At 40.8% G+C, this 24,233-nt stretch overlaps 1 protein-coding gene across 2 annotated transcripts; it reads right to left on the bottom strand.

Moving 5' to 3' along the window:
* Positions 1 to 5,207: 5,207 nt before the first annotated feature.
* On the bottom strand, positions 5,208 to 23,406 carry wdr75 (WD repeat domain 75). 2 transcript variants are annotated; one of them, XM_026145115.2, is made up of 21 exons: positions 23,252 to 23,406; positions 22,859 to 22,988; positions 19,983 to 20,048; positions 19,369 to 19,468; positions 18,829 to 18,953; positions 17,982 to 18,052; positions 17,447 to 17,563; positions 17,248 to 17,336; positions 16,576 to 16,734; positions 16,277 to 16,336; positions 14,782 to 14,897; positions 14,527 to 14,702; positions 14,251 to 14,417; positions 13,865 to 14,045; positions 11,728 to 11,819; positions 11,437 to 11,532; positions 10,313 to 10,482; positions 9,257 to 9,316; positions 7,649 to 7,795; positions 7,446 to 7,537; positions 5,208 to 5,775 (listed from the first exon to the last, which is right to left on the bottom strand). In XM_026145115.2, the coding sequence occupies exons 1-21, from the start codon at positions 23,335 to 23,337 to the stop codon at positions 5,562 to 5,564; spliced, it is 2,514 nt and encodes an 837-aa protein (XP_026000900.2). In that variant the 5' UTR covers positions 23,338 to 23,406; the 3' UTR covers positions 5,208 to 5,561. The 2 variants fall into 2 exon arrangements, with proteins under 2 accessions (XP_026000900.2, XP_026000902.2); XM_026145117.2 differs by having other exon boundaries at positions 14,260 to 14,417.
* Between the last annotated feature and the right edge of the window lie 827 nt (positions 23,407 to 24,233).

The following is a 24,233-nucleotide window of genomic DNA, read 5'->3' as shown; positions in this document are numbered from 1 at the left end:
CAAGTTTCTTTCCAAATTTCTTTTTACATTTATTTTATTTCATTTTTTTCCCTCAGAATACCACCCTTACCTCCACAAGTTTTGTTTTTTGTTTGAACGGCTCTAGCATGGATTCATATGAACATCTTAGTCTTTTGAGTACTCTGGAGTGATTTTTTTCCAGTGATTGTCTATAACTCAGGCACTTTACGTGATTGACTTCTGTCTTTACACCTAATGCGTGATCAGGCATTAGTTCAATATGATTTTGCACAAATCTGAAGTCCCGACTTCACCCAAAACCCTCCGCACCATGCACAGTAATGCGTTCTCTCTTCAGATGTCGTTGTTTGGCGGGAGGGTACTACGGCACATATTGCAACACCCAGCACTACTACCACATGGTCATGAGGGGAAAATAACCTACCCGAGTTCCTGTGAAAAACAGCCTCGGTTTACCTCAGGCGCTCCCACGTTTCCTCAAAAAGCTACTCAGGGATCTGAGTCAGCAGGTCTTATCTGAAATCACTTTATGGCACTAAAACCCTCAACTTTTATTCAGCCGGGGTTGAAAACGTCCCCATTTAGGGATTTTTGGCGCTTCTGCATGCCGTTTTTGCCATGAAGTGATTAAACAAATTAAAAAGTTTAATTTTTTAATGAATGTTTCCAGACCTTTACAGAATCACTATAATACAGAAATATCTATATAAAGAGCGTAGCATTGAAAGCCCCAAAGGTCTATTTTGTTCCCCGTAGAGTCAACCCTTCAGTTGTAAGTGGAATAACATGTTGTCTGCTTACCTTGCATTTTTACCTGTATCCTTTCCACCTCTGAACCTCCGAAATTTCACACGCCTTAATGGAAACCAGACTCGCCACACTGGCCGGTGCTCGCAGATGAAAAGGTTAACCACAATTCCAGCCGCGGAGGGTAGACGTGTTTGGGTTGGAAGGCGAGTTAACCGCACCAGGTGTGGGAGAACAGAGGGCCATTTTGTAGGGCCCGTGAAACAGGATGGAGGAGCTTTATTTTCATGTTCCACCTGCTTCACATTCAGTCTGCGCACGGGAACAAAAGCAGCTCTCAGAACAGGTCTGCTGATTCAGGAATATCCCACATGGTCATGAATGCTATATTTTCTAATGTAAATATATTTAGCTGTGAGTCGATACAAACTTAATTGGAAAACAGAAAATCAGAGTGTATACTGTTGTTGTGCTGTTTGAAAACTTTTTTTTTTTTACATTTTTATATATGTAGTGTCAACACTTTGTGATTCTTTTTTCTGTAAGCTGTAGTTCCTTTTCATTTGAGCACATCTGTATTTTATTGCTTTCATTTCTTTCTACAAACATATACATATAAATAAAACTCTATATATCAGTGTTATTGTAGTTTGATAGAATAAAAGCACCAAATCATTAAGAAATCCTTTTTGTGTAATAATCACACTCCCCTGAATATCAGGAGGTTTGTATTGGTTGTAGTGCATGATATGTCTTAAATAAAGAAAACCTTTACAATCACTTCTCTGTAAAGTCGTGTTTGTGTGTGTGCCAGTCTTGGCCTTGGCTGCCACTGTGTGAGGTCACATACCACAGCAGAGTTAGCAGCTAATTTCCTTTTTCTCCAGGCAGCCGGTGCTGAACTGAGCCAGGTGACCTGAACTTCAACACAAAAGAGTGAGCTGGATTTGCACAACATGAGCAACAAATGAGCATTTGAGGCTCAGGCACATTAGCGAGCTTCAACTTTAATGAGGGTGGCCTCATCACTCAGCGTCCTGTAGCGCGTCCTGTCCTCGCTGCTCGGCACTGTGCAGCCTGAAACCCATTTGCCATATCATACCAGCACTGGCAGGTCCACCACTGACACCCTGTGCTTTTCATGATGATGAGATGAGAGCAGATTTTCTAGAATTATGCAGAGCTGCAGTTGTCATTCGACCACTAAAGCAGCATGGATCATGTTTGAGTTATCCAAGCTCTCCGATTTTACTTGAAACAAAGCTACGAAAAAGTTGTAAATTAGACCCTCCTCAATTCCCTTGAAATGTATCCTTTGATTCAAATTCTCTAATGAAAAATTCTCTAATGCCTCCTAAGACTGAAACAATGGCTACATTGGTAAATTTTTACATTTTGAAAATATAAGTAGCTAATGGTTCCAGACAAATCCAGAAATGTTTTGGAATTTTTGAGAGATTGAGTCAATGATATGCTACATGAAACAACAAAAGTAGTCTGATCCAGTTTAACACGGGTTTATGTTAATAGATTTGAACATGAGGAGTCATGTTAGTGCAGGATCCCAGCTGACAGGGCGTTCAGTGAGTTGAGAACCAGCCTAAACTGCATTATGTGAACATGTTTTGTTTAGTTTTTTTTATCTTTACTGTCAAATTACTTTGTCTATTCACTATTTGGTACCATTATACCTAATCACTGTACAATTAGGAGAGAACCGGCCACTGACCTTAGTGAAAGTCCAATGTCTACAGACAAGAACTAGGTCTCCAGATAAGTGTGCACAGCATAAATATTATCTCCTTGAAAACGCCTTAAACAACAGGTGTGTTTTATTCAAACCCTGTGTTCACCTATTTGAAGAAAGTTTTCAGGAAAGAAATGAAACTTTTATTCTATCTGCAAAGAAATCGTCAGTGCCTGCTCCTACAGCTGATAAAAAAGGCAAGTGTTAGAGGTTCACATTGCTCAATTTTACAAGTCAGTAATCAGGTGTTTAACTCTATATCCACCTATACACTGAACACCTTTATTACAGTTACAGCTTCATTTCCAGAATAGCTGGTACACAACGAAACGGAATAGGTTTCAATAATTTTAAGTGTATATTTATATACAAAAAACTATATATACAAAAACTAAATTTGTCAAATATTAAACTATCATTTCTTCCATGATCACCTGGATTCATCAATGATTAGATTATATAATTTGATTCTAGGTAATGTTATTACTTCCTTTTAATAATCACTACCTGTGCAAGAACAATTTCCTACTCTCAAAATATTTCGCTTTACAGCTGTCAGCAGTTAGCATTCCAAATGTGGATACTTTTGTAACTGGCAGAGACATCCGAGGGAACGTTTTCCCACCAGAAAGCTATCTTGTTTTATGGGGGGGAAAGCTGTCGGCAGTTGCTATGCCAACTACTTGTAATTAGCAAACAGACATGGAAGTGATACCAGGTCTCATGTTAATGGGTTGAAAAGAAAAACATTCTCCCCCAAGAATCACTGTATCTGTGCAGGAAGTTTTGCAGGAAAATTTTCCCACCCAAACTTTTTTTGATGTTATGCTAACTATTGATAGCTTTGAGATTAGCAAACAGCCATTAGGGTAATATCAAGTATCTTGTATTACCCTTTGCAAGACAGAAAGTTTTATTTCCTAAAGCATTAAAAAAAAAAAAAATCTGTTAAGCTAAAACAAAAATATATTTTTTTAAGCTCAGAAAAACAAAAAGTCATAATTTGATTCCAGGTAATGTCCCGTGATTTCCTCCTAACGGTCACTATACCTGCACAGGAACTATTCCAGGAAATGTTATTTATGAATCACAATTGTCTCCTCATGGCACTTTATACTGTCAAGGTAAAGATTCTCCAGTACTGTAAAACGAATGAGCTCATTTTGTTTTTAAATAGTACATTTTACCAGTTTAGATTTGTATAATTCTTTTCTGTATTTTATTATGAATCACTCCAGGAGATTTATGAGATTTGCAAATCATTTCATTCTATTTTTAAATTATATTTCACTTATATTTTACAAAGCCTTCATGGGATTTTCTGGATTTGGTTTATACTGTAAAAGTATTAATATTACACTGAATTTGTACTGGAGTTTAGGTCAAATTTATAATGACACGGTCACAGCGGCCAAAGTGTTTTTACAGATACCAGCTCAGCTTTACAATCCCTCAATTATAATGAGTCAATAAAGGTGACGGATAAAGCTTACGACTAGATGAGAATGACCCGGTTTGATCAGTTACTGTGAAAAGAAACAGATAATTTTTCAGCAGCACCTGATCAGGAAAGGAACTGAAAGATGCTGATGTGAAACTGCACCGTCATCCCTAATCCTGGGGGGAAAAAAACCCAAAAAACACCAGCAGCTCTGCCTGAAATCAGCTTACTCAAGACTTCAGGACTCAAGAGTGCGAACAAACCTTATAGCAGCAGTAATCAGACATTTCAAGGTTGGAGGTCACACAAAAATATGGGCATTGATCAAAAACAACAGCAGTGCCCATGCGTCAGCTATTCAACCTTTACATCACTAAAAGGGTCACAAGTTATTGTGACCCTTTGTGAAAGCAGAACTGAATGTGGTTCACAAGCATATACAACCAAAGTTACATATATGACCTTTACCCTTCATTATACTGATAATGGAAAACAGCTTGAACTCTGAAGATACTGAAAGTCATATAAACTTGGAAACTATATTAAAAAACAAAACAAAACAAAACAAAAAAACCCAAATCCATCATTTACTTGAGGAGTGTAGCCAAGGTTATAACTGTAGCTACAATTTCCAGATTCCCCGGAAAGATAAGTGTTTTCCAAAATAAAATGGAGTTAAAACAAAGAGAAAAATAAATAAATAAATCCTACTTCCTGATGAAATGACCCGTCTGGATTAGTGTGTTAGATAATGAAGACGATAAACCATGTTATAACGGGACGACTTCTAAAACACTAGAAGTTAAAAAAACAACCAAAAAAAAGCTCTACTATAACTTTGGACGTAAACGGAGAGCGAAAACTAAAACAGCAGCGACGTTTGGATGGTTAAAGAGAAGTCGGGATTCTCAGCAACTTCATTATATTTAATGGAGCCAAAACTTTCCTTTCATACTGTGAATATTTTCATAGTTATGGGTCTTTGAAGCACACAAACGTGGGTCAAAATCCTGTGCTTTTTTGGTGCCTTGTTGCTTCATAAGTTCAGGAGAATCAGATCAACTCAACACCTATTCATAGTGTCACTTATGGAGTACTTAAGCTGTGAAACCACCATGCTGAGCATGGCGGGGATGCTTCTCTGCAGCTGGAACATCAACAGTGGAAATGTCACATTTCTCAAAAACAGCAGATACTGCAGCTTTTTGTATACATGAAAACATGCTGAGAGAACAGATAAGAGGAAATATTTTTATGCTTTAGTGAAAAAAAACCTAGAAGCAGCAGAACTCTGGTTTGGTACAAATATTTATTTTCCAAAAAAGAAAAAAAGAATAAGACAAAACAATTGAGGATTGAAAAGAATCCAGACCAAAAATTCAGTCCAGAGTTTTGGCAAGAAAACTGGTGGAAACTCGCGCTCGCTGTACAACAGCGGAGGAAAAGCTGGGAGGGGTTCCATTGTTTGGATGTCATAAACTTGTCCAATAATGACTTGAGGATTGTGTAATCAAATATGTGCTTTGTGTTTGCACAGAGATTTGTTTCCAGTCAGGGAGACAAAGTGGAAGAAGCCCACTTTGACTTAATGGTATAAAACAGAAAACGTCCGAGCTGCTGGTGGAAACCTCGTACAGGCTCTGGTTAGGAGTCCAGGAGGCCTGCGAGCCAGCTGTGATCCAGCTTCCTCACCCTCCTCAGTTCTCTCGCCTGAGCCTTTGTCAGAGCGGGGGTGTCCGACTCTGTCGCCGCTGCCGCCGCCAGCTCCGGTTTGGACCTGCTGGATTCCATTTCCTCCTCAGAGTCCTCTTCCTCTTTCTCGCTCTCCATTTCCTCTTCTGCATGTGCCTTTTCCTCCCTGAGGCCACGAGAACACCAAAATCCCCCCCCAAAAAAATTATCAACACCAATGTGACTCAGCATATTTTTAGAGATAAACAGACCTCAGTTTCACATGTGCTGCTGAATCATGTGAAGCCTCAGTTTCAATTATATTTTCTTAATCCACATTGAGATCATCAGACCAAACGAGGCTTAAAAGAGTCTGAAAATCTAAAACTCTAATTTGAATACCGTAAATGTCGGGCTATAAGCCGCTACTTTTTGCACAAGCTTTGAACCCTGCGGCTTTTAGTCAGGTGCGGCTTTTCTATGGATTTTCCATGATTTTTGTGATATCGTAAGACGATTTGTTTTGTTTGTTCCGCTGTTGTACGGCACTACGTTGCCTGGCGGAAGGATCGGGGTTCAAGAGTGGTATGTTAGTCACATGTCCGTCCGCGAGGCAACGTAGTGCCGTACGAAGTAGCGTGAAAAACAAACTTCAAAGTAGCGCTACGCATTCAGCGGGAGTCGTGGATGACGAGCGGCGATAAACTTGCGAAAAGCAAGTTATGCTCAACTCCACCGGTGGATTCTGACAGCGTGGAAAAGTGCGAAAACATCCACGATCACCAACGGATTTTGAAGGGCTGGACTGCTGCATGATGAAGAGGAGGACACCGCCACGGCCCTTCAGAGGGTGTTCGACTCTGACACTGACAACGAGGATTTCTTTGGTTTTGAAAGTGACAACGAAGGAGAGAAGCGGAGAGTGGATGACGAAGCCATCCTGAGCCTGTTCGTTTCCGACATTGGAGAAGAGGACTTTGGTGGTTTTAGAGCGCAGGAAGAAGAGAAAGATGGTGAATGACTGACTTTTCTTGTTAAAGCCGTGTCACTGCACCTGAGCCTAAAAGGTAGTCCGAATCTATTTTTCTGGTGTGCTGTAGGTTACTGTTATGTACTACATGTGCAAATATGTACCCATAACTTGTTTTTCAAAATATTAATAAAAGGGGTGTGTCTCCAAACAGCCATCTCTTTCCTGACAATTCCCTTTGTGCATATTCTCTTACATATGATAAGTCAACATTGAAACACCTGCGGCTTTTAGTCAGGTGCGGCTAATGTATGTACAAAACAGGATTTCCCCCTGATTTTAGCTTGTGCGGCTAATATTCAGGTGCGCTTTGTAGTCCGGGAAATACGGTAATCTTTTATCATCTTCTCTTAATGCTAATATTGCCCAGTCTCTCGCCTTTTAAGACCGAGCCCTGGCATCTCATTTTAAAGTTTCGCCAGGAAAAAATGTTCATTTTTTTTCTCAAAGGTTTTCATTATGAATCTTTCTTATAAATATTTACACTTTTACATCATGTCTAGTCTGTATTCCAGTCTGGGTGCTGCACTTAAGTCTGATGTTGATTTATTTTAAACTGATGTGTGGATCGTTTTTAAAACCTTTTCCCTGCTTGCTGAATGCATTTTTTGTGTTTTCTGTTTCACTGAGAGATCTACAAATAGCAGCCACGCCAGAAGCTGTCTGCAGATACCTGGGAAGATGATCTTGAGCGAAAATCTGACAAATTTAAACCAGTTATGGATTCTGACTTTTTTAGGTCTGATCACATCTTGTGTATACGCTCAGTAGGAAACAAACAACTGCAGCGGCTTCAACAATTATTCAGTAAAAGCTGGATTACTGACCTGGCGTCTGAGACAGAGATGAGCAGAGACTGAACAAACATGGAGCACAGGTATGAGGTGGAGGGCAGCACGTGAGCTGGGGTCTGCAGGAGCTGGGAAAAAAAGGGAAAAAGCAGCAACAACAATGAAGTCTTAAAACGCCATCATCTGTGGTTATGTACAGCACAAAAGGGACGGGATCCCTGGAGGGACAACCAACCAACCTCTTTCATGGAGGCAGAGGTCTGCGGCAGCGCCGTTCTCTCCGCCCACAGGCTGCTGTCGGAGTCCTGATGCTCCTGTTGCTGCTGTCTGTGTTTCCCCAACAGCAGATAGAAAGGCGTCATGGCTACGCTGTCGTCAATCACAAGCTTGAGAGGGGAAAGCAAGAAACGTGTTATTAATGAGAAACTGAGAGCAGAGGAGCATTTCTCAGATCTGAGGCTGGGAAAGGAGCTGGATCAACAGATGGCTTTTTCACTGGAGGGTTTTGTAACTTCAGATAAGAACAACGGACTTCTTTCACCCTCCGGGTTCCTTCCCGAAGAAAACAAATGGAACAAATCCTCAGTCCAGCTCACAGTTTGACTTTTATTTGATATGTTTTACTTCACTGTTCACTCTCAGGTATCAACTCTGGTCTCTCTATAGCTCAAAACCACTAAACATTCCCAGTATGCAGCATCCTGGGTAATTTAACCTCTACCAGGTGGCCAGTGACCAGATTAGGGTTAATCTCCATCATGTTTAGGCTTTGTGAGGCCAGGTGTCCCGCTTTATGTGGAACTACTCAGCTTATTCGTCTTCTGTCCTCCTCAACAACTTAAACCTTATTAGGATGAAAAGAGAAAACATTAAGAAGACACAAGACTGAACTTTGGCTTCCTCTTACAATATTTACTCAGTGAGGGAGTTGTAACAGTCATATTTAAACCGAACACGTGCTTCACGTCTTACTAACATACCCCACACATGTTGGGATCTGGTCACCCCATGGTAAACCGTGGAGATTAATGGAGAGACTGCACGGGCCTCTTTATTAGCTGTTTCCCACAGATTTAGATCCTACCCCACACACTTTTAGCATTGTTTAATCCTACTGAGTCCTCCACCTCAGTAGGAGCTCGCAGGAGCTCCTCACAGCAAAAGGAGGACTGTCATCGCTGGTGGTTAAAATAGGAGACAGTAAGAGCAACTGAACTTTCAACAGCCAGAGGTCAGACCTCTCTTCTCTAGTGTCTACTTAAATAATAAATGCTAAAATTAGCCCCAGCGGCCCACCAAAGTAAAATGTGTGCGTGGGAAACTGCAAAACGACCATTCCTAAATTTCAGACTTCCACGGCTCATTTCAGAATCTCAAGATCTTCCTCTGTGCCCCAACCAAGCATTTAAACCCAGCTGCACACAGGCTGAAGACGAAGTATTTCCTTCCTTGTGTTTTCACTGATTCTTCTGAGCTTTTCTCCAAACAGAAAATTAAGAATAACTCTGATTAATTTTGCACCTTGGTTCAGTTTCTTGTTTTATAAGAAAATATTTCAGGTAAACTTTACCTAAATAATATATTTACTGTAAAAACCTTCTCAGACCCTCTGCAGTACCTTTCCAGCTCACTGCTGTTTTATAAACACCACCCAGCACTTGGAACAGGAAGTTCTGAACAGCAAGTCTATTATTGTGGTTGCACTGACCCCTAATTCACACAAGCTCTGAACATAAAAACAATCAGATCAAAGTGTGTGGGCAGGTCCTTACTTTAAAGTGAAAAATGTGTTACAAGGTCAAATAAAAGTCCAAATGTTTGGTGCAAAACCAATGGGAGGAGCTCACCTGTTTGCTGGATGCCAGCAGCCTGTCCTCCTCGGCTTTGGTGGTGAATGTCATAAGATCCTGCAGGGAAGAGTCCACAGTCAGCATAAAGTACTTATTTCTATCACGATGAAAGCGTTTCATAAACTATTTATCAAATAATTTTCCTTTGGTTTGACTGTATAAACTAATTCTTCACTGCAGACACTTTGAGTTTAGATAAGGATGTTTACAAAAACTATCAGTTACGAGGTCATCTGCAACCCGGGAGGGATAAACGGCCAGTATCTTATCTCTCCACTAAGTCCAGAGTGATTCTCAGTGCTGTGGAAACTAGTTCAGGTTCAGTCCCGCAGGGACGAAGCTTTTACACAGATACACTACAGATTGTCAGTCAGTTTGGAAAGTGAAAAAAAACAACAAAAAACAGCTGTTTGAGCAGACACCAAAACTCAGGACGGTAAAGCTGGGACTCATTCTGGAGCCATTTTTGTCCTTTAACTTTCAAACACCTGTGCCTGCCACATTCATTATTCCCCCTTGGAAATACTGGAAGCACCTCTAAAGCACCTTCAGAGGACTGTAAAGCTGAATTTTTCACATCTACAGCCGCTCCTGTACCTTCAGTCAGATGGAGGTGTAGGAATGTCACATATGTAAAGGTCTCATCTTTTGTCCTAAAATTAGAAGAGAGACTCTTCAGGCTCCGGGGGGGGGGGGGGGGGGGGGTTCTAAAAGAGCTGAGCTATTGAGCTATGACATTCCTGCAAGACACGCCATGCCTTTAGTGACCTGACTGACCTTATAATTAGCAACAAAGCAAGGTGCCAAACAACCTGTAGGTGCAGCGCTCGCTTTAGAGCACTCACAACTCTCACGAGTTTTTCTTTCAGACTCAAATCCAACAGAGTTCCTTGAATATACTTGCATATTTTATATTACAGTAATAAAAAGCAGTGTTTATGATTTAAACCGACTCTCCCTGCCAATAAAAAACAGGCCGACCCGGCACATAAGCAGCATTTATGTCGACTTCTCGTTCTGTTTTTCTTCAGCAGAAGTTGAAATGTTGTTTACCATCTGCTGAGTGAGGAAGTAAAGCTGAGAGCGGTTCAGCCACTGGCTGCTCTCCTCGCAGCTCTCCAGCATCTCCTCCCTGGGAGCGAAGACGGCCTGAGTCACCTTCCCCGAGCACACAGCCTTATGGGAAAACAGTGGCCGAGGCTCGCTGGGCTTGAACACAAACACTGAAAGCAGGAAAGAGAGAAACAGTGATATAAAACGATTCAAAAAGTCACAAAAGAAAGTGTGTGTGGACAGCACCTTTATCTTCCACATTATTGGATGAGTTACCAATTAGGTTTATGTATTAACCTGTCATTAAATACATCAAAAATAACATAAAAATCACATTTAGTCTTTTTATTTATTAAATGTGGGCTAAAATTTTATTTTGCCTGTGCATTTATTTAAGACTGTATAAATACAGCTAATTATTAACTTGCTAATTAAGTTTCCCATTGTTAATTGGTGAATATATACATAATTAAATTAATGAACTTCCAAATAAATGAGTAAAAATGAATCGGGGATTAATTAAAAATGAAATAAAACCCTCAGTTTAATATATGTTTAAGTCACATTTTACTTAAACATTTAGTTTTTAATATCAATTCTTGATGAATTTGGTGGCAGAATAATTTACTAATCAAGCCAAACATATCTGATCTTTTCTTTTTTTCATTGGTGGGATTATTGAAAAGTAAGTACTACTACAATTTTATTTTTATTTTGGGACTTTCGGTCCTCCATATTGACTTGCTGCTGTGAGTAAACACAGTTTGGTTCTTTTCTGCGAGATTTCTTAATTTCCATGCTTACATCTGCAGGTAGCTAGTATGCATTCTAATTGTGTGCGTGTGTCTGTCTGTTGTGAGGGAAATGCATACACTATATATACCAATCTATACGACTGTTTTTTGGACAACGACTCAAAGACAAATTCCTCATTCGTGTCTAAACTCTGCATTAAAAGGCCACTCTGATTCTGAGGAACCAGAGTGGCCTTTTTATTTGAGTCAAATTAAACTGGACTTCGTTGTTGGGTCCAATCTTGAGGTTACAGCACCACTATGAGCCAATCAAGTTAGAGTTCTCAGATGCCTTTTGTGCAGTTTTAATGTGGACGGTCTGAAGCTTACGGTCAGTGGATCCGCTCTGATAGCAAAAGGCAGCCATGTTCTCGGAGAGGGGGTCGGCCACCAGCCGCCTGACATCCATGGAAGTGGTCCACTCCACTGCCAAATCGGACACAGAGGAAGACATGGAGGGGAAAAACAGATGGAGACATGCAATTTTTTTAACCAGTCAACAGACCTCTCATATCTGAGAGCCTAAGTTTTAAGGATATGTTAGAATCTGTTCAGACTTTTGGGATAAAAATAGTTTTTTAAGTTGCACAGAGCATGTCTGTACATAGGGGGAAGTCTTACAAGAGCAGGTGAGGAGGTTCCAGCAGAGCAGATTGCTGGCGGTGGTTCCCAGCAGATACTTGGAACAGCTCAGTCGCCCAAAACAAAGATCACTAATGGAGGGGAAAAAAGGTCCTTTTTATTTATCTCGTGGTTAAACAATCTGAAGTGCAGTTCCCAACCAACCAGCTCCTCACACCACGCATACTTCTCAGGATTAGCTTTTGCACTTAGGAACTTGAAATGAGAACATGCAAAGACCCACTCAGAGCTAAGAGCACAGAAAATCACAAACAGACATTCCTATTATAAAAACAAATGTTTTCCTTTTAAAGTAACTCAGATGAGGTAAAGTGTTGTAATTATAATTATCCCTCAGCAGGCGAGGGCAAACATTATTAATGACTGAGATCTGGTGACTCAGCTCTGGACATCTATAGGTGGTGGTTATGTAAGGGGTAGCAACGGGCAGCTGTCTAAACATCTGTCCGTCTCTTCACATCTGAATTTGAAATTACACAGAAACTGTGTGCTTATTTAAAGAAAGCTGTCAGAGGGTGACTGACTTTTTGGCCAGAGAGGCTTTTACGCACTTTAAGTTCAGACAAACTGAGATTCATGTGAGAGGAAACAAAAATAAATGTCCAGTAATGAATATTCAAGTGATTTTAACATTCTGTTTCCTTCATTTTAATGCAAGTCATCTCTTTTTGTTTTTCCTACAAACGTGCTAAAAGCTGACTCTGTTTTTCGGGGATTATTTCAAAAAAGTGGTACAGAAACCAGCAGCAGTAGTTTCACGTCCTCAGTGACCTCTGTGGGCCTCTTGTCAGCTGAGGGGGAAACGTGCCAACATTTTTGGAGACTTGAGCAGTGTTACGAAACGACAGTGCTCGTTTTTGCACACAAGGTTAAAAATCCTTCGGTGCTCTGAGAAACAAAGCTCTGAACTTCTGTCGGGAAAACCTGCTTAACTCATTCAGAACAGCTGCTGGCAGTGAACGTTGGAGCACATCCCCCGTTTTAGCCAAATGTCCACTGTTGCTCGAGTTGCACAGGTTTTACTGTCAAGCGGTAAACACTGTGAATAACATGTATAGTGACAATAAAGGGCTATTCTATTCTAAAACAAAAACTCTACACTACGTACTCACCTGGACTGTATATAAAAGATGGACACAGCCAAAGCGCTGATGCATACTAATTTGTGAAGCCCTGATTTTGAAGCCTTGACCTAAGTGTCATCACCGTGGTTACAAGCACACATGGTGCACTTATTTCTAAAACCGCTTTCAGAGAAAGTCATTTAATGGTTGAACTGAAAATAAAGCACCATGACACAAATCCTCGTCCAGCAAACCTCTCAGCTACGAGGATAATGCCCCCTGCTCTCGCCCGAGGGCGCGACCACAGCTGGTCAGACAGTGAAATTTGCCCCGCCAGTGATGCTGACCACTTTTCCATCTTTAACGTGTGGTTATAACACCACATGGAGTGTGACTGATCTTGGTGAATCGTTACTAAACAACACACATTCAATTTGACATTTTTTAACTTAAAATTAATGGAAAATAATGAGAGCGCGATGTCACTGCTTGTGAAGTTTGAGGTTTTGACATTTTAGGAAACATTTTTGGACTTTAACTTGGTTATCTCATTTCTTCAGTTAATTTTTTTAAATACTTTATTAAACCCTCTATGACACTACGACACATTATTTAACGGCTTAATCTATAATAATGCAAAAAAATCTGAAAAAAATTCAAATTTTGGCAAATTCAACAACTGGTCTGTCAGCCTACAGCTCTAACTTTAGCGCGTCTGTTTGAAATATCTGTCTGACTGATGGCAGCAGCTGAAGAGATGCATCTTCACCAGTTAAACCTGATAAACAGGTTTACACAGATGTGTCGGGGAATTCCTCTTATTGGCTTTTTACTTGTGCAAGTTTTGATAATAACTTGTAACAAACTATTCACTTGTAACAAACTTAAGCCAGTCACCATGACGGTGCTGATATTTGACCCGTTCTGTGTGTGTCTACGCTCTTTGAAGAGGAATGAGGAGACTTGACGGGGTTAACTAACGCTACAAGCTTAAACCGGTCACCGTGACGGTGCTGATATTTGACCCGTTCTGTATGAGTCTACGCGCTGACCTGACAGCTCCCGGCGGCTGCGACAGGGTTGTCAGGAGCTCCCAGGTGGAGGGGCTCCACACGGTCACCACCTCCTGAAAGGCGACGGCTAGCAGAGAGCCGTCAGCCGAGAAGCTGCAGCATTCGGGCACCAGGCCGTGATAGGCACTGACGAAATCACATAACCAGGAAGGACCTTCATCTGCAAGTCAGAGGAAACAAAGAGAGAGAGACAGACATAAGCTGAATTACTGTGTGAAGGGGAAAGAAAAGCAAGCCTAATTTGGTTTAAACCTCATGTTCAACGTGATGTTCTGAAAAGCACACTGGTAGAAACTTAAAAACCTCCATTAAACAGTTAATATTATGAGAATTTAGGTGGTTGGCTTTTTCGGTTGACTGCTTACCGTCTGTACCTTCTGTGTGGGCTGGAGCAGCGAGCTGCCAGGCTTTGAAGTGTCCGTCTTTGCTGGTGGAGACCAGCAGGGTGGTCTGGCTGTCGGTGGGCTGGCAAAAGCACATGGCGGTAATCTGGGCGTCGTGGGGGGCCGAGATGGTCGTGTTCAGCACAAAACTGCATGTGACAGGGGTGTGGTTGGTTATTGTTACACTATTTTCATCACATGAAAGAGAAACCTTGACTGACCCTGCAGCCCACAGACAAACAGCTGTAACATCTGTACCTCTGCGTCTGTTCATCGAAAGCCCACAGCTTCAGGTTCAGCTCCAGCTCAGCAGCTTTCTGATGTCTTTCCTCCACCGTCGCCAACCACGAGCCAGAGGCGTCAAACGCCGCTTTGACCACCTCGAACTGCTGTAGGCCCGATTCATGAATGTACTCCTGCTGCACGATGTCCAGCTGTGGGAGAAACAGACAATGTTAACCTAGTTTCCACACTTTCAAATCCACCCGTGTGTGAGACCTGCTGAGAGCTTACATTGTACAGCAGTTTGTCTCTTTGGAGCGAGTAAAACTGCAGATGTCCGGGTTTCCCGTTTAGCACCAGAGCTTTGCTGCGAGGATCCATCATCAAGTCTGTCCTGATGCTGTCGCCTGAACAAGAAAACAGGTTTAAGGAGGATTAACCCCACATACTAAGACATTATTTTATTTCTTTCTGATACAAACTTATGTCATTAATTATGAAAACACATTATTGGCAGGTGATGAATGCATAAAGAAACTCAAAAGGTACTTTTTTTTTTTTAAAACTACATTTCCTCCAGTCTCACATCACCAGTCAATAACAGTTACTGGTTTTCCCTGTTTGGTGCATTTGTTCAAATGGGTTCTTTTGGTGCTTCTTTTGTTTTAACACCTTTATCATGGTAACAAAGTAAATTTCTATTTCTTTTTGCGTTTTATGTGAAGATAAAGTTAATTGGTTTGCACTTTGTTTTTCAAATCTACTTGTGGTTTTTCTTCAGTGTGGTGGTTTCTCATGTGACATCATGCGCACATTACCTGACTGCTGTCCACCACATTGAGTGTGTGACCGTTCCAGCGATCATTGTGAGAAATGTGAAATAATATGAGTTTAGTGACCTTATTTATGACCGTCGGGAACACTGATGTCCGTGCTTAGCTTCCGGACTTTTCCAGCAGACAATGAGATGTTAAACTGAGAGAAAATTTGGGATTGCACTAGCTGTGGTGAAGGAATGTTTTTGTGTTTTGCTAACTGTCATCTCCACTGTCTGCTGGTTGTGCTGTTGTGCCATGTTTTCTCTGCATGGTGAACTCAGCTTTCCTGTTCCAACCACTCCACCTACACGCAGCGTTATCCACTTTGAGATTCATGCTGCTGGTTTAGTGGAGGATGTCTGTGTAGGCTGTGTACCCATAATCCTTCACTCTGTGTGGGAATACACCTATGCAAATGGACTCGAATGTGGTATCGTTTCGTCACAGCCCTTTTCAATTTGAATCACACTGTTTGGATTCCTCCGTTAGCTGACGCAGTTACTGTGGTAACCGCATGTTTATCCCGAGCGATGCAGAAATCTTTTCCACTTCACACCTGAATTTATTTTATATTTAAACTCCTTACGGCATCATTCTGAAACTGTCATTCGCTGAGCTCTTTCACTTAATTTCCAGCACTATGGCGACAATTCTTTATTTTGCTTCAATTTGTGTGACAAATTCCAACAATGGCATTTCAAAGTCATGCTCATGTTCAGGCAGGTTCAAAAACATGTTGCAAACGCACATTTTAGGATCACTTTTAGTGTCAGATACACCTCAGCAGTGTTACTGATGCTAAAAATTTGTGTTGTGTTAGAAAATAAGCAAAGAATTATTGTCTCACTGCCTTCCTTTCTTTTACATTCTATAATGAAGGGATCAATAAAGCACATCTTAAATTAACACTAGTGTTTATTATTTATACATACATCATGCTCAAAAGTCACCTTACAGTATGTACTCACCTTTGACCAGGCCCTGAATGACAGCAGACACTTTAACGCAACTCTGGATGATGGTGATCTCTATAAGGAAGGGAAACAAAACCTTCAATAAACAAGAAAATCGCTGAAGCAGAAAATGAGTTTGGAACCTGAGCCGTTTAACTGCATTTTATTTGAGTGACTCAAATGCTCTGAAATCAATTTAGTGAAATCTGAGAGGTGCACGACTTGATTTGAAAGAATGGACCATGTTCACCGAATTTCACTGACAATAATTTGTGCGTATCTGCATTGAAATCCTGCAGGCTGAGACTCCTTACTGTTGTCACTGTGTGAGGTACAGAATAGCGATCCATCAGGTGAGACGGTGATGTGAGTGATGGCGCCACCCAGGCGGGGCAGGAAGTCCCGCTCGCTCTCTTGGTTGTACCTCCACTGGACGAGCACAGACTCCACACCTCCACTCAGCAGGTTGGTCCCTGACAATACAAAATAAATACATAACTAAAACCGTAACACACAGAGGAGTGATTTCTGTTTGTTTCCTTGTTCCTTGGAAGAATATATACATGTGGAACTTGCTGTGTTAGTAAGTTGGTTTACACTTTCTGTAAAAAAAAACTAGCAAAAATGGATGATTTCAAGAAAATTACAATATTTTTACTTTTAGAAAGTCCTTTTTTTAGAGTTTAGTTGATGTGTTTTCCTTTTCTTATTGTGCTTTTGATAATTTGATTAAAAATAAATAAATAAATATCACCCCTACTGTTTTGATCCAAGTTACTAAAAATAAAGGAGCACAAAGAAAGTTAAGCAAACAACTTTAAAATTATTCTACTGACTCTCACAACTTCTGCAAATTTAATACCCACAAAAAAGGTATAATATAAGATATTTTGATGGCATTTTAATTGTTATTTCAATTTCAGACTATTAAGGACTTCCTAACGATCGTGGGAACTAAGTAATAACTATAATACAGCTATGAATACCTTCTGGAGTGAAGCAAAGCGAGCTGACGGTGCTGTGGTGCCAGTGCAGAGTGGAGTACGTGTACTCCTTCTTGTGGTTAAAGTTTCTCCTAAAAGGATGAGCAGGAATGTCAGTTTTACAACGCAAAACCAGCGACCAGCAGAAGTTTAAGATCTGGATCATCGATAATCTGCGTTTGTTTCAGTCGAGGTCCCTCACCACAGGCGGATCTTCCCGTCTTCGTGTCCCGTGGCGATGCAGTCATCTTTCGGGTGACAGGCGACGCATGTGAATGTGTTCCAGCCACCCTTTTTGTTGTCTTCTTTCAGGAAAAACCTAAAAACCAGCACCAGGACAGATGTTTGGTGTTACTGAACATCAGCCAACACAACATGGCCTTTGTCATGTGTGACAGCAGCACTGCTTCTCTCCATGACAAAAATAAATAAATAAAACTAACACGATAACCTTTTAAAATTAACATCTAGCCCAGCAGCTGTAAAAGTTTAAATAATATACAATCTCTGACACTTGAAGTACTTTCGCCTGATTGGCTCTACCTCTCAAACAGAACACAACTGATATGACCACATAAGAGACGTTTTTCTCCTGTGTGAAACTGAGCATTCAGAGCGGCCTGAAGCCTTAAACAAAACTCTAAAATAATCATTCAGCGTTGGAACAGGAGAAATAAATAATAGGAGCCTGAATTTTAAAAATCTAAGTCACCTCCAGTGACCATCTTCACTCTCACCTGTACGACTTCTGCTTCTTGAAGAAATAGACCTCCAGCTGCAAGTCGTTCACTGAAGCAATAAATTCTCCCTGTGAAGATTAAAGCAGGCGATAAGCATCAGACACATTTGGATTTAAAACACTTCAGTCTGAAGTAACGTTTGAACTGTTGTCTGCTAAACACAGTGAAGTACAATGATAAAGAGTTTTGGACTTATAACACCCTGAAGTGTGCACAAGCTCCACATTTCTGCTTCCTCAGGCAGACTTCTTTGGCACATTCATGTCACCAAAGTCTGGTCCTTTAATAATTTGTATTTTCTCTGACAACATTGACTAGTGGACAATCCCTGGCTCTTATTGTGAAAGTTGCAGCGCTGCTAGCCTGTTACCTCAACCTCCACTCCTCACTGCCTTGTTCTTTCCCTGCCAGCCTCAGTACCACCCAGCACCTTTCCCCAAAAAAAATCCTGCAGTCAGACCGACTCCAACATCATTCTACACTTTGGGATGCAGCTCGCAACAGTTGTCCTTGTTTTTATAGTTCTGTGATTAGCTGTAGAGTCACTCCAATCAGAGCCTGTAGCAGAGGAAGAACTGGTTCATGTGGTGCTGGGCTAGCAAAGAACACAGGCTGCAGTCCAAGACGAAGGAGCTGAAAGCTAATGGAGGACGAGGGACGCACTGGGAACAGCTGATCATTGATTCACTAAAATAATCTGCAGTGAAGAAGCATTAGCTTTCTCTCATATACTCCCCTCTAAAATACCGTTTCCTCGAGAAACTTCAGTTGTCAAACTAAAGTTCCTGACAGATTAAGTCGAAGTAGTCAGTTCTTGGTATCAGCTGTGGCGGCATGTACGTACCCCTCTGCCAAAGGCGATGGCTGCTGGGTTGGGGTTGACGCCACTGAGTACGGCAGAAAGTTCTTGAGCCTCCACCATTTGATCTCCACTCTGTGGCAGATGGACCGCAACCAGCTGGAAACGCTCTGCAAACACAAATCAGCCTTTTTCACACATTCCCATTCAGTGACCTCTAAAAAAACCTTCTTCTTCCCACATATTAAAGCTGGTTCGAGGACGACCTGGTGACTCCAACACATTAAAACTATTCCAAAACAAGCAATAACATTCAACATGAAGAGGTATGACATATACAGGCATCTGCGTGGCTAGTTTTTTCTTAATATTTGACTTCTTGCCCTGAGAAGCATCACTCTGCTATTTTCCCCCTTGGGTCACCCTGCAGTAGCCTGCGATTAAATAAATATCACACTTTATTAATAAACCTTGTTTGGGGACTCTTCCTTTACCCCTCAGACGGTGGTGCAACAGATTCACACTGAGTTCTAGAAACTTTACTTCACAAATGGAGTCTGAATGGCGCTCTGATGTCACACTTACCCGCTCTTTTGTCACTCGGCATGGATGCAACAATAAAGATGACGTTTTCATGTTTGGCAGAGGCGTAGAAGGAGTAGATTGGGTATCCAATGACACAAGTCTAGAAGAGACCGCACAGCTGTCATGCATCTTGGAAACATGGGCTCTTAAACTGGACCCACAAACCTCATCATAAACACCTCTACTCCTTTTTCTGCTGAATTTCCATGTTTTGTAGCTAATTTAAGGTGAAACAATTCATTTATATGAGAGTTCATTTACAAAAAATATATATAATTAGTTAAATTAATCACCCACAAGGACATCGAGAGGAAATCTTTCAGAACTAATGCAAAAAATTTCTGTTAGCTCAAGAAAATTCAGTTATGCAGTCAAAGCACAGAAGATAGAACACATTTCCTTTATTATCATGAACAGGATCTGCATCATCTGCATGTTCGCAGACTGATCACAGGTGCCCTGCTCACTCTGTTTGAGGGCTGCCTAATAATAAATAAACCCTTCATTTCACTTTTATAAACAGAGAAAATAGGAAAGTGTGTGTTGCAGCTGGAGTTTGATGATCCACAGTGACAGAAAAGACTGGAGAGAAACAACAAGACTCAACGTCCAACCTTAATAAGAATCCCGTCTGTGAAGTCCCAGAGTCTGAGAGTGCCATCTAGTGATGAAGAGTAAACCTGCAGCACAACACAAGCACAGTGAGAGACATAACAATGAACTGTATTTATTTATTTTTATATATATATATATATATATATATATATATATATATATATATATATATATATATATATATATATATATAAAAAACAACCCAAAAACAATAATAATAAAAAGAAAAATACAGAGAATAAAAACAATTAAAAAATAAGTGAGGGAAAAAAATAGGGTCCTGCTAAAAAGGAGGTTTAACAAACTCAAAGTCACCGGGAGGAGGCCCCGGGGCAGACCCAGGACACGCTGGAGAGATTATATCTCTCGGCTGGCCTGGGAACGCCTTGGTATTCCCCCGGATATGCTGGAGGAGGTGGCTGGGGAGAGGGAGGTCTGGGCCTCTTTGCTTAGGCTGCTGCCCCCGCGACCCGGCCCCGGACAAAGCGGATGAAGATGGATGGATGGACAAACTCAAAGTCTTAAAAGCCAACTTTTTGGACCCAGAAACGTTGATCAGCATTAGCTCAGTAAACCCAGAGTTATCCCTGAGGGGTGTGGTGGAACAGGCCATTTCCATCATGGATTTGCAAGAGACACATCTGTATGTTATCGTGTCAACATGGACCAAAATCTCTGAGGCATGTTTCCAGCAGCTTTTTGAATCTGTGCCTTGAAGTAAGGTAGCTCTGAAGACAAAAGGTGGTCCAAAGGTGTACCTAATAAAGCAGCAGGTGAGTGTATGAGGAGCAAGAGGGAAGGAGTCAGGTACCAGGAATGGTTCCCAGGCTCAATTTCCATGGTAACTAGTAGGGCTGCCACAAACGATTATTTTGATAGTCGACTAGTCACCGATTATTTATGCGATTAGTCGACTAATCAGATCATCATCCACTGGACGTAAAACTACAGCTTATTGCACCAGCAGCATCTGCTCTTATATAACTATCATTAGCTTACAGCTTTAAGCTTTTAAGGTGCTAACTAAAAATAAAGACAAGATGATAGTTTATTCAATTTTAATGAAATTTGCAGATTGTTTCGGTAAAGTTTAATAAACTCCTTGCTATCTAAAATATAACAGGACACCGGAGTATATTCTCCAGCATCTCACACTTCTGATAATCAGCTGTCTGCTTGACGTTTATTCAGCTGTGTAAAAACTATAACTTTAATCTCAGCCAAACCGATTTACTCAGGAACAAATAAAATACTAAAAAAAAAAAAAAGCCAAACAACAACATTTTTAATTTATCTAAGTGACTCATATATATTTAACCTGAGTCGCGAAAGACGGCGGTGGGTTTGAAAACAATTTGCCGGGAGTCCGGTGTTCTCGAGCTAGTGGTCTCCAAAAACGTCAGAGCGCTTTTGAAAATATGTGGTGTCCTGATAAACTGAGCCGATATTTGAGGTTTACACAGCTACATTCTCGCCTGAAAATATGTTAAACGTTTATTTTGTGACCCAGAAAGAATAATAAGAGTAATATTAAAACTAACTAGCTACCGCCATTGTTGGAAACTAAGCTGGGCCGCGCTATGAATTCTGGGACACAGCTGCTTCTTCTTCTTCGGGGTTTAACGGCAGCTGGCATCCTTGTACATGCAGTGCTGCCATCTTCTGTTTCAGTCCGTTATTACACTCTTAAATCCTGCTATTATTCCTGCGTCTTTTGCGATCTTACAAAGCTTCAAACGACACGTCGACTATTAAATCAGTCGTCGACGATTTTGATAGTCGACGTAATCGTGACTAGTCGACAAATCGTGGCAGCCCTAGTAACTAGTGGTGCAACGGATCACCGTTGATCCGTAATCCGGACCGATCCCACTCCACGGTTTGGCACACACGTGATCCGAAGATTCGAAAAAGAAGGAAAAAAAGTATGTGCATGGTACGCGTGGTCAGTCTGTCAAGCCATAGTTATGGCCAGTGCTAGCAGTCCAGGAGGAGCAGAGGAGTTTGCGCCATTTGCTGCCCAATCCGTCCAGGCTAAAGCTATTACAAAAGCTATTGGAGTGTTTAGCTGCAGACGTGAGGCCGTATTCCGTTGTGTAAAACAAGGGGGTTTAAACTATGATGAACGTGCTTGAGCCACGCTATGATATCCTGTTGCGCGTCCACTTCAGTGATCAGATCGTTCCAAGCATGTATGAGCACGAAAAGTCTAAAGTTATGCCTGAACTGTCCCAGGCATCTTCTGTTGCCCTAATGGGTGGACCTCCAGGGCAACAGAAAGCGTTGTGACCGCTCATTATATTACCACGGAGTGGTAGATACAAAGACCTGTACTGCCCTATATTGCACCTTAATTTGTTTTTATATAACTGCGAGGAATGAGTCTTGAGTTGAATGTTTTTTAATAGGCAAAAAATACCTAAATAAGTAAATGGCAAGTTAAATTTTTGTCTTTTTTTGCTGAGCCGAAAATTGATCCCATCCCTGACTTAAAACCGTGATCCGATCCGAACCGTGAGATCTTGGATCCGTTGCACCACTAATCGTAACTGACTCAGAGTTTAAGTTAGGGCTCTTTCAGGAACAGAAAATCAAGAGTTTACTTACTTTGCCTCTGGCCTGAACCAACAGAGTGAGTAATGAGGATAATGAGTAAGTAAATAAATAAAAAAATAAAAAGAGATCTGATTATTGTTTGATCAGAGCTGGGGGATTGAACTAAACTTAATAAATAAATAATTACACGTAAAGAAAAAGTGGCTTCAGCAGCTATTCTGCTTTTCCTGTATTTTCTAACATTAAATGAATATCAGCGAGTTTCTGGATAAAGACGTCTTGAAAAAAGTCGTTTTTCTAGGTGGAGAGGTGACTGTACCTGTAAGTGGTTTGAGGGTCTGAGCAGCACACCTGTCACCAGCCCGGTGTGACCCCGCAGCTCGTGGATACACTCCTCTGTGGAGGTGCTGAACACCTTCACAGCCTCTCCGGAGGCGCACAGAAGGAACCTGCAGCGATACAAATATGAGGAAACAAACATCAAACAAACATGTAGGGACCGGGACACAGCTCAGTCTTGGTCTGTGGCTCAGTCAGAGTCACGGAGCTGAGACGAGCTGCTGATACTATGCTGTAAACAGCAGCAGGAACATCCAGCAGCTTCTCAAGCTAATGCTAACAGCCTCAGCTCTGAGGCTAACACAAACGACACAAACCGCGCGAGACCTTTCCACTAAATATGAAACATCGGCAGATTAAAACACTCGCTCACCTGGAGTCGTGGGTTATCACAGGATCCCTGAAGTTTATTTTACTGCCGCCGCAGTGAACCACGCGGATATCCCCGTGTTCAACCATGTTTTTACCGGAGTGAACTCTCACCTCTGAGCGCTGCTCCTCACTCGGTCAGCACCACTCCGTTTAACACGCGCCCCCTGCTGGATAGGAGGGCTACAGTAAGAAATACACGGGGCACTTTTATGACTTCAAATTAATAAATAATAAATAATGTTTTAATTGTATTTAAAAGTTCCCCACCCTCTGCCATTTTGTTACATATGCAGAAAGTGTCATACCACAAAATGTTTATTTAATGGTTAGAGTTTTTATTTGCTCTTTATTGTATTGCATTTATATTTTTATTCAGCAAGAATTTTATTAAACTTTTCTATTTAAATGTGCCACTTCTTTTGTATAGTTCTGTCCTAATCAGTCATTCTACGTTTCATAAGCTTTTTTGTTATAAGGTAAGATTAGATGTACTTTATTTATCAGGGAAGAATTTGGAAAATTAAAAACAGAATCAGAATCAGAAGACTATTTATTCCCAAGGGGCAATTAACAAACAACAAGGCACCATAACGATGAAGATAAGGACAATAAGAACAGGCAATAAGAGTGAAATAATAAATACACAGAATATACAGTTTTAAAATTACACAGTTTTAAAATTAAAGTGACTGAAAGGTGAATAAATAACTGTAAGTGACTAAAAGTGAATAAAGTGAATAAATGGTATGTAAGCCAATAATGTAGAGAGTGACAAAATAAATGTCTTATTAAGGTAAAGACAGAAAATAAAATAAGTGTTAATTGATTTAAAAAAAAATGAATGTACTAAGATTTTGCCCCTGACAAATATACCCCAGTACATAATATGGAAAAATTAACAGGAACAACTGCTAACTGTATCTTTAGCAAAGTACACATATTTTAATTTATGATTTAAATTAGCAATATATTTAAAGATATAC

The sequence above is a fragment of the Astatotilapia calliptera genome, chromosome 16, assembly GCF_964374335.1.
Source record: "Astatotilapia calliptera chromosome 16, fAstCal68.1, whole genome shotgun sequence".
NCBI lineage: Eukaryota > Metazoa > Chordata > Actinopteri > Cichliformes > Cichlidae > Astatotilapia > Astatotilapia calliptera.
The sequence above is the reverse complement of the archived record's forward strand: the minus strand, read 5'-3'. Positions and strand labels throughout refer to the sequence as shown.